Here is a 13,778-nt window from a genome sequence, read left to right on the forward strand (position 1 = left end):
GCGCTAGGGCGGTGGGGGTCTTGCTCGCTGCCTTATCCCTGCCCTGCTTCCCTGCATGCTTGGCAGGCTGGCTTCCTGTCCCTGCCTTCCCTCTGAGGGCAGGTAGGGGTACCTGGGGAGGGCCTTCCCTCTGAGGGCAGGTAGGGGTACCTGGGGAGGGCCAGCAGCTGAAGAGGCTCATCTTGTGACCAGGAGAGCAGGGCTCGTTGATGCAGGGAAAAGCCAGCCCAAGGATAGGGGGACTCCCAGCTCCCCATGCCACCGCCATGGCAGAAGCTTCTCCTGCCTGAGCTGATGGCTTCCTTCCCTGTGCTGCTGCAGAGGGGTGTCTGCACAGCCCACCGCCACAGAGCAGAGTCTGCTTCCAGCCTGGCAAACACAGGGGTCTTGCTTGGTAATTGCTTTAGGACCCCTGTGAGAGTAGGTGTCTTTGCTTGCTTTCCAAGTCCAAGCTTTCCAAGTCCAAGCTCCTAGTGTGCTGGACCAGACTTGAACTCTGAGGGCCACACTGACAGGGAGGCGGCAGGCTTTGCTGGCCTCAGAAGTGGGCCTGGCCTTTCTGCAACAGTTCAGGTAGAACCTGTGTCCATGAGTTTCCAGTGAGTTGGAGCTTCTTTCCCAGGTGGACAGCATGCAGGGGACGTGGGAGACCTCAGCCCAATCTGGAATTCACTGTCCTGGCTTCTGTTTATAGGAGGAAGAGTTTGCCAGCCCGGGATGCAGGCTTCACTGTGGAAGATATCTGCATGCTGAGTGAGTCATGGGCCCCAGCAGACTTCCTCTGTATATCTTTCTGACTATAGACCACATAGGGACTGCTTGTTCTAGAAACTTCTGTGTGGAAGAGGTGGGGGACCCCTAGCAGGAGAAGATGTTGTGCTGATTGATGGCACTGGCTTCTTTCAGGACGGAAGGATCGTGGCAGCACCACCAGCCTTGGCAGTGACTTCTCTCTGGTCATGGAGAGCTCCCCAGGAGCCGCCGGGAGCTTCACCTATGAGACCGTGGAGCTGGTCCCTGCAGGAGCACAGACTCAGGCAGCTTGGTGAGGGCCAGGCTGGAACTAAGCTTGCTAACAGCTGTGAGCCAGGGCTCCAGCTCCAGGGAGCCCCAGGAACAAAGGGGCCCCCGACAGTAGGCCTGAGAGCTGAGCTCCATGCCCTGCTGTCTCTACTGGGCCTCAGAGGCCAGCCATCTGGTTGGTGGGGGGCACTGCGGGATGAAGGAGGAAGCTGCAGGGCTGGGAAGACAGGGTTGGGTGAGGAGGGCGCTGGTGTTAAAGGGACTTCCTGGGGGTGCTCCCTTGTATCATTTGCCTGGGAGGTGGGGGGCCAGCTTAGAAAAAGAAAAAAGGGGTGAGTACAAAATAATGATTGGGAATTGGGAGCTTGTTGAGGGTCAGCTCCTTTGAGAATCAGATGACCTTCCCCGTGGACAAAGGGCTCAATATTTTTTATAACATTAGCAGGGAAAGTCAGTTACTAAAGTGTTAGTTAAGAATCTGTTTTCCAGCATGTGCACTGAGGCCAGCAGGCCAGTTTTGTTCAGACGTAACATTCCCTCTGTGAAGACGCAGCTCTCGCTGCCCGTGGCCGAGCCCAAGGGAGTGCTGAAGTATGCCCACTCCCATGTGGCATTTTTCCAGTGCAAGTAAAAAGTGCGCCCTGAGATTTAGTACAGGTGGGCAGAGGGTTTGCCTGAGGTGGCCCCTTAGCCAGCAGCCCTATCTTTCCACTGCAGGAGGAAGAGCCACTCATCCTCTCCACAGAGTGTGCTCTGGAGCCGGCCGCAGCCCTCAGAGGACCGCCTGCCTTCCCACCAGGCACTGGTGGAAGCCAAGTCCTCCAGCTCCTCGTCCTCGAACCATTCTGACAACTTTTTCAGGCTGGGTAGCAGTCCCCTGGAGGTCCCCAAGCCCAGGTGAGGACCTCCAAAGTCCTAATGGTGGGGTGGCTAGCCCTTCCCTGTTAGTAAGGCTAGAGAGTGGGGTTCCAGGGCATGCGGCCTGGCAGGCAGTGTACCCAGGAGGCCAGAGGGGATCAACAAGCTTGCAGGCTCACGCACTGTTTGGAGGATGGGTTAATGTTTGGATACAGAGCAGGAGCTGGTTCGCAGAGGGGTTTGAGACTCCCCCTTCCCAGAGCCCTGGCGGATCGGTATCCAGAAGGTGTAGTAGTTGTGATGTCATGGGCAGGGAGTTGGGGCTGCCCCTCCCTCTTGCCTTTGCCAGGTCTCAGCCCCCCTGTGGACCTCACATTCTGATTAAAGAGATGGCGCTAGATCCTCCGAGGTGCTTCTGGCCCTCCCGTTTCTCGTCTGAATGGGTGGGGCACTGAAGAGGACAGATGGTAGGGAGCTAGGCTAGATGTGTGTGGCTGGGGCAAGCCTCGCTGGCCTGCACGTCTGGAAAGGGAGCAGCTCAGCCAGGATGGACAGGTGTGGCTGGAGTGTGCTGCAGAACTGATGTTTCCTTGGTGAGGTTAAAGCTGAGCACTGGCCAGGGGCTTAGGGCTGAGGGATGGCCTGGCATTTGGGGGAGGCATTTCCTAGCTGACCCCATAACACTCCTTCCATGTCATACAGCCAGGGAAGAAGGCCTGTGAATTACTTTGTTTTCTAAGGCCTTGAGAATGTCTGGCCCTTCCGAAGAGAACAAAGAAGTGTGCGACTTAAGAGGTCCTTAATAAATTCCAGGGAGAAAAGACATTTAGCAGAAAGATCGTGAGCGTTGAAGTCCACTCTAGATTCAAGCCCAGCTCTGTTGGATACTGCTCCAGAATTTCAGGTCTTTCCTTGTGGCAGGCATGTTACCAAGGAGGAAACTGAACCCAAAGGTCACAAGCTTATTACAAAGAAAACCCTGAAACTTTGGAAACTCTCCTCCCATCACCGTCCTCTGGTTTTTCCTTTCTGGGCAAAAGCAAGCAATGGAGGAAGGTGGGGACGAGCACCCTCCCCACATAGGCTGAGCGGATGAGCTCTAGGTGAGTGGAGCTGCACTGTCCAGAGGGGTCCCGTGTGCTCACCTCTGAAGGTGAGCCCTTCAACTCGGAGCACTGCCATGTCCGTCAGCGCTGTAGCTGAGTCTGTTAAATAAAGGCCACAACCTCTCTGTCCCCACGGGTCTGGTGGAGGCAGCAGAGCGGAGAGGGTGCCGAGCACACAAGCCCACGTGCCGTGCTCATCCGCATCCTCTGTGCCACCCCGCGTGTCTCTGCAGCTTTCCTCAGGGCCCCTGTGGGCCTGCTGCGGCACTGCGTGACCCTTCCTCTTCTGGGCCGGAGCTCTTGCTCATCGTCCCTGCCTCCTTTTCTGCCTGTGCAACATCGCTGGACAACTGGGAAGGAAACCAGAAGATTCCTCCTGTCCCCTGGGTCCTCCCTGGTCTTAACTGTCCAGCTGTTGGGGGCTCCCCCACTGAGGCAGCACCCCATCATACACCGTAGCTTTTCATCATATTCCCTTCTTCCTGACAAAAGATCCTAGTTCGATCTCGTGGTCATTTCCCTCGGTCTCGCCACTGGTTATCTGCCTGCACTGGGGGCTCAGATGCTTATGGCTGGTCCAGGATGGTCCAGGAGGCTGAGGAGGATTGGGGGTGTCCTCCTGATCTCACGGCCCTGTGAGCTGGGGCCTGGTGAAGGAGGCTGGAATAACTGGGCCAAAATGGGGCGCCTTGGAAAGGCGTGAGGTGGACTGCTGTGAGGTGTTTGATGGCTCTGCTGGTTTATTCTGGGAGTGCCTGCTTGTAGCCAGGCTGGGCTGGCCAGGTGACAGGGTTCTGGATTGGCTGCTTGTTTGCCACAGGATTTGAAAGACTAGTTTATTCAGATTTGGAGCATTCTAATTATAATTACATATTTCCATTAACACTAAAATTAATTTAGTCTCTCTTATCTTAAAGTGCCTGAGGGATTCTGTCATTAGCTTTCCTGCTTCTCTAAGGTAACGACAGCCAATCAGCTTTTTAGTGCAGCAAAGGGAACTGTGTGGAAAGAAACCCTTTAGTAAAGCTATCTGTGACGGCCGAAATTCCCCTTACAGTGTGAATTCTCTGGGTTTCCTATGCTCCACATTCCCAAGTTCTACAAGAATATCTCTTTTAAGGTAGGACTTCCCTGTGAAAAGAATTGGTGAAGCTTTGTTCAAAGCTAAGAACTATGTGTCAGATTCAGAAGAAAGTTCTGTGGGGTGCTGACTCTTACCCAGTCCCAACCCCGTACCCTTCACTGGCAAGACTGGTGGCCCTTTTGCTTCATTAGCTGCTACTGCAGCAGCTTCTAATTGAGTTGCGTTTCTGGACCATTGTTAAATCTCTCGTCACCTGTAGGGCTGGGGGCTGGGAAGAGGCAGGACCAGTGCTCACATGCCTCTCCGAGCCCTGGTCAGTAAAGCGCCCTGCACCGTGTGTAGTCTTGGTCTCTGCTCCAGAGTCAGACATCTTTAGGGATGGGGGTTGCTAGCATAGCACTGTTGTGCCTGAGGAGGGATGGTGCTACCACTGAGCCCAGCTGGAAGCCAAGCTGCCTGAAGAGCACGTGAACTTGGCTGAGGGACATCCAGCGGCCTGGTTGGTTAGCTAAGTGACAACATAGGTGCCAACTCTGCTGCCCAGATAGCTGCTCTTTCCCCATCCTTCACCACCTACTAACTGCTTGTTATGAGCAATGAGCTCTGTCCCCGGCTATGTTTAATGAGGCAGAGAAACCAGATTGCTTTCTGTAACACATAGGGTTCCTGTCTTAACGTTTGATGTGTTCTCCCATGGGGCCACAGCTTCAGACCAGAGATGAGCGGTGAGAAGCCTAAAGGCATTGCCAGCTTGAGACCCATAAGAGAAAACTTAGAGCCCCAAAAGACTTCTCCTTGGGCTGCTGCAGGAAAGCAGAGGTCCCTGGTTCACACAAACACACACACCCGCACAAACAGACACACAGACACACACATACCCCAATGCCTGAAGTCCAGGCTGAGGGAAACTGATGACTTCAAGTCTGATGAATCTTGTCCTAGCCATTTTTGAAGTCACTTGTTCCGAGGAGTCAGGCCCTTGTTGAACCGAAGGATTCTTCCCTAAGGCTCCATTCCTGGAGGCGTTCACTTGGGCAGAGGCTGTGGGACCATCACCTGGAGGCTTGGTAGTGGTGGGGGGTAGGTACAAATTAGGTGACATTCAAGCTCTCTGAAAGGCTAGGATTCTGGGTCTTGGCTCAAATGTTCGTTCCCTGCATGACTTCAGACATGTCACTTGATAGCTTTGGGTTTCTTTTTTCTCATCATCAGAGGCTTAAATGGGCAACTAACTGCCCAGGTCCTTCCTAGCTGTGAACCTTCAAGCCCTCTCTGTGAGCTGTCAGATCAGGTGCTTTTAGATGCAAGTAACAGAAAATCCATCTCAAAAGAGTTTAAACAATAAAGGAAAACGGTTGGTTTATGTTGGAAAAATGCAGCCTTCAGGCCCAGCTTCCTCAAGGTTCCAACTCCGTTTCCCTATGGTTCTTTCTCCTTGCCTCTTTCTACATGTTAGCTTTGTCTTCTGGCCAGCTTCCCTAATGGGGCCAGCTACTCCATGTGCTTCCTTTCTCACATCCAGGGACCACGTGAAGGCCTCTTTTCCAACCATAGATCAGAAACTCTGTGCTTGATTCCAGTTGGAAGTTGGAAGTGTCCATCCCCGAGTCAATCCCTGAGGCCTCCACCATCTCTTATCAGGAAGGAAGATCAGTGTACTATGCGGCTAGCATGGGTTTTGGTCAGACTGGGTTTCAATCCCAGCTTTGCCACTTCTAGCTGTGTGACTTGCAAAAAACACTTCCCTTCTGAGCTCAGTCTTTTTTATCCCATCTTTAAAGTGGCAGTAATGATCCTGGTCTCCATAAGTTTGGGTTTAAGTGAGATAATGGAGCAAAATACGTGGCACATAGTAATACTTATCCTTTCCATGAGTACTGGAAATGCTCAGTAAACTGTAGTTGTGGTTAAGACCCGTCCTTATCAGTCTCATTTCTGAAGGACTGTGGGCTGTGTCAGGGCACTGGGCAGCTAGGTAAAAGGCCAGATCAGGTACCTCAGGCCAGACCTCTTTCTCCTCGCCTCAGCTGTGTGGCTTGGGCCAGCTCTGCTTATATGGATACTCCTGTACCCCCTTCCAAAAGGACCAGCTAAAACACACTTGCCTGAGCTGGCCCACAGCAGGGGTCTGGCAGGTGTGGGGTAGGGTGGGGCCATTTAGCTCTGTTGGTGCTGTGAACAGGGGCTTAGGCCATACCCATCTAAGGGAGTGAAATATTGCCAAGAAGCCAACCTCCTGGGCAGAGGTCTGGGCCCTCGGGATGTGGATGGATGACCTTGGAAGCACTGTCAGCTCCACAGTTGTCCAGTTTGAGGGCAGCTTGGCCCCATGTGCCCTCCAGTCCTGTAGGTAGGTCGGTGGAGGTAGATGCTGTGTTTGCACTCGAGTAAGGGTATAGGGCAGAAGAGCATGGGGTTGTATTAAGGCTGGTTGCGTTACCTGTGTACTGAGGCTAACTTGAAAGTTTTCCTTCCTTCTTTCACTCGGCAGGTGCAGGTGCTTCCTTCTCGTGACTGTTCCCTGTCATCTTTAGGTGCCCCCTCTAGCCAGCTACTCCAGATGTGTACTTACGAGGACCTCTTTGCTTAGCACAGCACCTTGCTCTCAAACCCAGGAACGCAACGGTTGCTTTGCAACCCTTTGCTTGACAAAAGCCTCAAATACGAAGATTCATTTGGAGCCTGTGTGCTCACTCTTGAAAAAGATGCAAAAGATGGTTGGCTGCTTGCTGAGATTCCTTTGTGGCCCCTGGGATCATGTGCCCTGTTGCTGTCTGTGCTGCCTACTCCATACTACAGCTGTCCCCGGGCTGCTTCAAGCATGGCTCTTGCCTGGGGGTGCTACCTGCTGCACACGGGAAGTACAGGCAAGGGACTAGCCTAGGAGACCAAGAGCCCGTGCTGGGAACCTCTCTGTAACCATATTCCATCTGTCATTTTCCCATTGGAAGTGTGAGTCTCTGATGGCCCTGGGGAGTGGGGTTAGGAGCACAAGAAACCCCCATGTTCCCTGCCCCATAAGTCCCTCGTCCTACCCAGCCTCCTGTACTTCGCATTACTTTCATTCCCTCAATACTCTGCTGTTTAGCAATTATTTTCCCGAAAACTGGAAAAGAAACTCTGCCTTACCTTAAAGTTTGAGCAGGAGGTGAGATTTGTGGAGCCAGGCTGCCCTCAAGAAGGGTTGCATTGACTGAAGACTCCAGCGTGACCCAGGGGAAGCACAGGGCAGGCACCACACGGTGGCATGTAGCTTGCTCTTGCATGTAGGCAGCAGTCTCTGATTTATAGACAGTTAAGGATCACCAGAGATACAGTGTCTGGCCTGAACCCTACCAAGTTTCTCCACGTAGGAAGAAGGAAGCCCTGCTTTGTCAGTCACTAGGGCTTCCACCAGGTAGCAGACCATGACCTGTCCTCATCCCCAGTGCTGCTGTCATACACCTTCCAGAGTAGAGCAGGAGCAATGAATATGGCAAGTCTCTATGTTGCAGAGTGGGTCCGATTCATGGCGGCTTTAACGTAGAAAGCTAGCTGTTTTCCCTGGTCTCAAGGTGGTTCTGTTGTACAGCAAATCTGTAATCAATCTTGGCTTTAAAAATCTATTCTTGCACTCTGTAGCCGTGGAACCTTGGGTGAGTGTCCTTACCTGTCTGGGCTGCCATTTTCCTTCCTCTAAGAAGGAGATGAGGGCTTCCCTGGTGGCGCAGTGGTTGGGAGTCCACCTGCTGATGCAGGGGACACGGGTTCGTGCCCCGATCCGGGAAGATCCCACGTGCCATGGAGCGGCTGGGCCCGTGAGCCATGGCCGCTGAGCCTGCGCGTCTGGAGCCTGTGCTCTGCAACGGGAGAGGCCACAACAGTGAGAGGCCCGCGTACCACAAAAAAAAAAAAAAAAAGAAGATGATTTATGATCAGCAGAGATGCATTGCTGGCCAGAGCTGCACTCAGCTTGGCAACTACTTGAGGATAAGCTGGCCTGGGGACCCATGGGGACTGTCACCTCAGTCTAGGAGCCCTTGACTCCAGCTAACTGGGTGGGCCAAGGTCAATTAATTTTTCAGTATCCCACCCCCTGTACCACTATTCATGCTTCTGCTCTGTTTCTGGGTCCCTACAGGAGCACCTTCTGCTATTCTTGAATTAAAGAACAAAGGGTCAAGCATCAAAGATGATGCGCCTCTGGGGATTGGGACCTGGGGTAGCTGATGGAAGGGCCTTGTTTGATGTTTCCCTGTCTCCTCCCTTCCTCCCCCACCAGCTGGGCTACTGTCCAGAGACAGCAGAGAAGGCTGGGCTGTGAGTGGGGAGGTGGTGGTAGATTCCCAATACAGCTTTCCTCTCCCCGCACCCCCCAAACTTCTGCTTGAAAAAGGCCTGATGAAGTTGTCAAGTTGGCTGCCTGATTTCATTCCTTCCTCCTGGGCATAGCCAGTGAGTTTGCTGGGTTGATGCTTGTGAATACGAACTTTGGCTCCTGGAAGGCGCTGCAGAGGAAGAGGGCAGGGCTCAGGGCTCCCGTCACCTTCCTCTTCCATCTAGGTCACCGCCCGCACCGTCCCCAAGAGGCTTGTTCTCCCATCTCTACCATAGGACCTCAGTGGTCTGGGTTCTGCATTGCCACCCTGCCAATCTGCATGCCAGGGAGTGTGGGGTGATCCTGCCTCCCTGGTTCCTGGGGCATTCAGCCTTGCTCCCCTCCTTTTGGTGCTGTTGAGATTTGACTTGCTTTGTCAGCCAGAGCAGGCATGCCCTGATCCCAGGCTTTGGTTGCTGGCTCACCTTTGTCACCATGCTTTGCTCTTGTTCTTTTGCTCCTGTAAGTCTTTGCATGATACATTGTCCTCACAGCTGAGCCTGCCTTATGGTCTTTTTTTTTTTTTTTAATAAATTTATTTTATTTTATTTATTTACTTTTGGCTGTGTTGGGTCTTTGTTGCTGTGCGTGGACTTTCTCTAGTTGCGGCGAGCGGGGGCTACTCTTCATTGCGGTGCTCGGGCTTCTTATTGCAGTGGCCTCTCTCGCTGCAGAGCACAGGCCCCAGGCACGCAGGCCCAGCAGCTGTGGCTCGTGGGCTCCAGAGCTCAGGCTCAGCAGCTGCGGTGCATGGGCCCAGCTGCTCCGTGGCATGTGGGATCCTCCCAGACCAGGGCTCGAACCCGTGTCCCCTGCATTGGCAGGCAGATTCTTAACCACTGCGCCACCAGGGAAGTCCCTGCCTTGTGGTTTTTACTCTTCTTTCTTGGTCATAACCTGTCCAGCTGTTTTTGTACTTTTGGAGAAAATGGTTAACTTTACAGCTGCTCTACCAACAGACCCTTGTGGCCCAGTCCCAGGGCCACCGTAGCCTCCCCGCCCCACTCCTCCAGGGCCTCCCCTGTCAGGCATATGACTGACTACATCATCTCCCCTCTCTCTCCTCTCTGCCCCAGATCAGTGGACCATCCCCTGCCCGGATCCTCTCTCTCCACAGACTTTGGCAGCTGGCAGATGGTAACAGGCTGTGGCAGTATTCAGGAACGGGCTGTCCTGCACACAGACTCCTCTCTCCCTTTCAGCTTCCCGGATGAGCTCCCTAACAATTGTCTGTAAGTGTCTTGCTTGAGAAGACAGGATGCCCCGCCCCCACCCCACCCCACCCCGCCCGCCCGTATCAAAAGCTGGTGAGCCACTGAGTGCTGGCTAGGAATGAGGCAGCAGCAGGCCCCAGGGAGCTGGCCTGGGCTCCCTGCCCCTCCCGAGTGTCTCAGTTAAGTATACCTCACTGCTCCTGGACCCTGAGGTATGAAGGGGGCCTGATGGACTGCTCAGGAAGTGCGTTGGAGTGTGTTCACTCTCCCCAGCCTCTAAAACCCATCCATGGGTCTCTTGGGGCACACACCCTTAGGGAAAGCTGGCTGGACTCTAGCTATAAAAGATTCTATTTCTGTGCAAGGCTTTGCCTGACATGAGAACCCTTTGAAAGCAGAACAGTGGAGTAGTGAAAGTAGGTGTATGGTGGAGACCAGAGCCAAAACGGGTTAGCCTGAGGGCTGTGCTCCCAAGCAGAACCGAGGGTTCCTTGCTGTCCCCTCCCCCCTTTTGTCATCTGCTTTTGTCTCTGGTCAGGAAAGAAAATTGGACAGGGATGCCCATCCAAAGCCCAAGCCTGTAAAATCCTCTCCCTCCAAAGCTCCAATGCTGGACTTCCAGTTCTAGCAGAGCAGCTGCCTCTCTGGCTGCCGCCTGCCCCCTGCCTGCGCTGCTGTGTCACGGATGTCAGGCGGGGAGAGCCTCCGGTGGCCTGGGGAGCAGGATCTGCTTCTGGTCTGTGGCTGCCTAAGGGCCTTCGCCTCCCCACCGGGTGCTGGGTGTTCATCACCACCACCAGAATCCAGTTCATACCCTCCAGGGCTGACAGGTTGGAGGCAAGTTGCCCTTGGGAGTTGAGAAGGATTCCTGCTGAGGGCAAGCAGGGGCCAGACCTTGGGATTCCTAGATGGTGCTCACAGGCCCTGGCCCCGCAGCTAGGGAGTAGCCCAAGGACTTTAGAGGCCACTAGGGCCTGGTACAGCCTTCTCTATAGCCAGGCCCTTAAGCCAGAAACAAGATCTCTTAGATTTTTGAGGATTAAAGAAATAGATGTCTGCACCTTTCTGTAGGCTCTTCCTACTTCAGCCAGAGAGCCTAAGAGCTACCTCTGGAGGAAGCAGACATCTCTGCCCCTGCTTAATAGCACCCCTCACTTACCTGGTATTAGCCACTGAAGCGGGCAGCTCTAGCCCCAGATCCTACAATTTATGCCTTGAGTAGCTCTCTGTGCTCCCAGCCAACCCTCAGGTTAGGGGTGGTTCCCAGAGGAGGGCTAGGTTCTCCGTGATCCCATGGCCTCCAACACTGCAGGATGGGCCTAGGGTCAGGGTTGATTCCTGGTGAGGTCACATAGTATGTGGGTTCACTGCTTTGGCTTTGATGTCAGAGAAATTTAATCCAAATCCTAGCTGTTATGTTTACTAGCTCTGGGGACTTCCCTGGCAGTCCAGTGGTTAAGACTCTGCACTTCCACTTCAGGGGGGTACGGGTTCGATCCCTGGTTGGGGAACTAAGATCCCACATGCTGCATGGCCAAAAAAATAAAAAAAAAAAAAACCAATATGTTTACCAGCTCTGTCTTGGGATATCAGCCTTGACTTCTCTAGCCTGCTAGCTCATCTCTTGAGAGGGAATGGCACTATGGTAGCTCCAGTCTCTGCCTGCCATATGTCCTCAAGCGGATCACATACTCTCTCTGGGCTCCAGTTATCTTGTTTCTAAATAAGTTGTGATCTCTCCCCTTTCTGACTCCTAAAAATAGGGGGCAATGAGAATGCATACATACGGACCTTTAGATATTCCCTGTGAATATGAACTACTATCTGTATTTCTCCTGGTTATATGCTCTCAGGAAAAGCTAAAGAAGCACACATGGTCTCCAGCCTATGTAAAACCTAATTAGGAAGTAAAGAAAATCCGGGGCCACGTATCTCCCCCACATGCCAAGAGAGACTTCGGAGTTGTTCATGGTATTGCAGGAATCCAGTATCAGCCCCATTTTCTTAGTGCTGCTGCTAGAGCTATTTGACTTTCCTTCGCCCTACAACCTGCTTCTGCTGCTGCTGCTGCTTCTCTCTCTCACTCTCTCTCACTCTCTCACTCTCTCTCACACACACACCCCACTCCCACCAATCTGTTTTCCCTGGGTCTGTTCTCCCCATACTTACCCCTGGACACTCACTTATCCTCATATCTCCATGTGCTACCCCAGGCCCTAGGTGCAAGTCATTTGGGCTTGGGAACTGGGGATATTGCTGCTGCTTCTAACAAATTTGCAGGAGGGGTTACCCAGTGATTGGTCTCTTAGGGGAAATTTTGGAGTGAGTTAGTGGTCAGGGCTGGTCTTTGTGCTTAGGTAGATGGGAATGTGAGGGCTCATCTCATGTGGGTCTGTGACCTTTCCTCTAATTCTGTGTCCCTCCTACCCCTAGACTTCAGAGGTTGAGTCCAGTGGTTGGGCGTGGCTGGTATCTCAGGCCTTTTCTATTAAAGACTCTTCAAGTCATCAAACAGCCTTACGTGGAATTCACACTTGTTGTTCCCCTTCTTGACTTGTGATAAGTGCCTGTAGAGGCCAGGGAAGGAAAAGCAGATAGAATGAGAAAAGAAGTCCTGCTGGAAAAGCCAGCACCTTCCTAGCTGTTTACCTGGGGACTGCAGTGACTGAAGGTGAGGGCTCTGGCCTCTCCAGGTAGGAACAGCAGCCTGAGAGCTGAGAGAGAGTTTAAAAGAGGAGCAGGGCCAAACATTTGGGGCCTGAACCACAAGGGTAGTATGGCCACGGGGCAGATGCTGGCCTTCTACTGAGGAATGCAGAAGGATAGGCAGTGTGGCGTCAGGATGAGAATGTTGGATCCTGCCCCAGGGTAATGCGTTAATTCTCTCTCTTTCCCTCCCTCCCTCCGCACAGGCTTACAGCCCTGAGTGAACGGGAGACTCGGCTACAGGAGGTGCGCTCAGCCTTCTTGGCTGCCTACAGCAGCACAGTGGGGCTTCGGGCAGCAGCCCCCAGTCCCTCCGGTGCCATCGGCCTGCTGGAGCAGTTTGTCCGTGGTGTTGGACTCCGGGGCACCAGCAGCAGCACCTTATGAAGCAGCCAGCTCATGACAGCTTCCTACTCCTCTCTCACCTGAGCCCTAAGCGGAATCAAAGCCATGCCCAGCCAAGGGGTGCTTCAAGGTGGGGGGAAATCTCCCCTTCTCCATCATGCACATGGCAGCCCCAAGGCTGAGCAGGGCCAAGGACGGGGTTCTCCCCCACCCCAGCTTCCTGACTGGTGTCCGCCACCCTACTTGTCACTGCCTCCCACCCACCTTAGTCTTTGCCAGGATTCCTGTCAACTCTCAGAACTATGTGGGGTTTCCCTGGGGCCTTGTGGAGGCCGAGACTTCACAAAAGACCCCCACTTTCCATTCTCGTCTCCTGGGGAGGAGGGGTCACCCGCGCTGAGAATGAGGCAGTTTTGACACAGATCACAAAATGAAATCAAAGCCTTTTTGAACAGCTACTCTATCGCATTATCATTTGGCTCCTGTCTTTGTGGAGTTATTTAGAAGGTTCTCCTTGTCCTTCTTTTTGCTGGGGGGAGGGGTACGGATGAAGCAGGAAGGAAACTGGAGACTTGGGTGTTCCCCTTAACTCCTGAGCCATGAGAGTCTCCAGTGAGACGGGGACATGTAGTCACAGGCTGTTAAGGTGGGAGCAGTGGTCCTCAGGCCTGAGTGGGCCCTAGTCCCCCCTAGGGAGCCTGTTTATCCATGCAGATTTCCAGGGCTGCCTGAAATTCAGACTTGAAGTTGCTGAGTTTCATTTAGCTGGGAAGGGTGTGGGGAGAATCTTCATTTTTAACAAGTTTAACAGACTGGTACAGGTGACCTGCAGCCCCTGCGTTCCTTCGGTGAGGGATTGGCTTCCAGGGCTTTGGAGGTAGTAGGTGATGTGGGGAGGATGGACCTGGCTGACAACCTACCGTGTGACCTGGAGTGGGTTGCATCCTCACAGAGTGTGTCTGCATCTCTTAACACCATGAAGTCATGCGGGTTCAAGGACATGGACAAAAGGTTTTGCACAGTGCTGTAACAGCCACCATTTACTGACCTCTGACTCTAAACACAAAAGAGGTCATCAGTGTGAA

At 53.3% G+C, this 13,778-nt stretch overlaps 1 protein-coding gene across 9 annotated transcripts in view; it reads left to right on the plus strand.

Annotated features, from left to right (window-relative positions):
- Window positions 1–13,721, plus strand: part of MTMR14 (myotubularin related protein 14) — a 43,786-nt gene extending 30,065 nt beyond the window's left edge. For 4 of the 9 annotated variants that reach the window (XM_082664752.1, XM_082664753.1, XM_082664755.1 and 1 more), the window contains exons 15-19: window positions 695–753; window positions 907–1,045; window positions 1,741–1,920; window positions 9,505–9,660; window positions 12,555–13,721. In XM_082664752.1, the coding sequence (XP_082520878.1) occupies window positions 695–753; window positions 907–1,045; window positions 1,741–1,920; window positions 9,505–9,660; window positions 12,555–12,735 (715 nt within the window). In that variant the 3' untranslated portion in view covers window positions 12,736–13,721. The remainder of the gene's footprint in view (window positions 1–694; window positions 754–906; window positions 1,046–1,740; window positions 1,921–9,504; window positions 9,661–12,554) is intronic. The other 5 variants (XM_082664757.1, XM_082664758.1, XM_082664759.1 and 2 more) reach the window with 3 other exon arrangements.
- The last annotated feature ends 57 nt before the right edge of the window (window positions 13,722–13,778 follow it).

The sequence above is a fragment of the Grampus griseus genome, assembly GCF_964374135.1.
Source record: "Grampus griseus genome assembly, chromosome: 10".
Classification (NCBI taxonomy): Eukaryota; Metazoa; Chordata; class Mammalia; order Artiodactyla; family Delphinidae; genus Grampus; species Grampus griseus.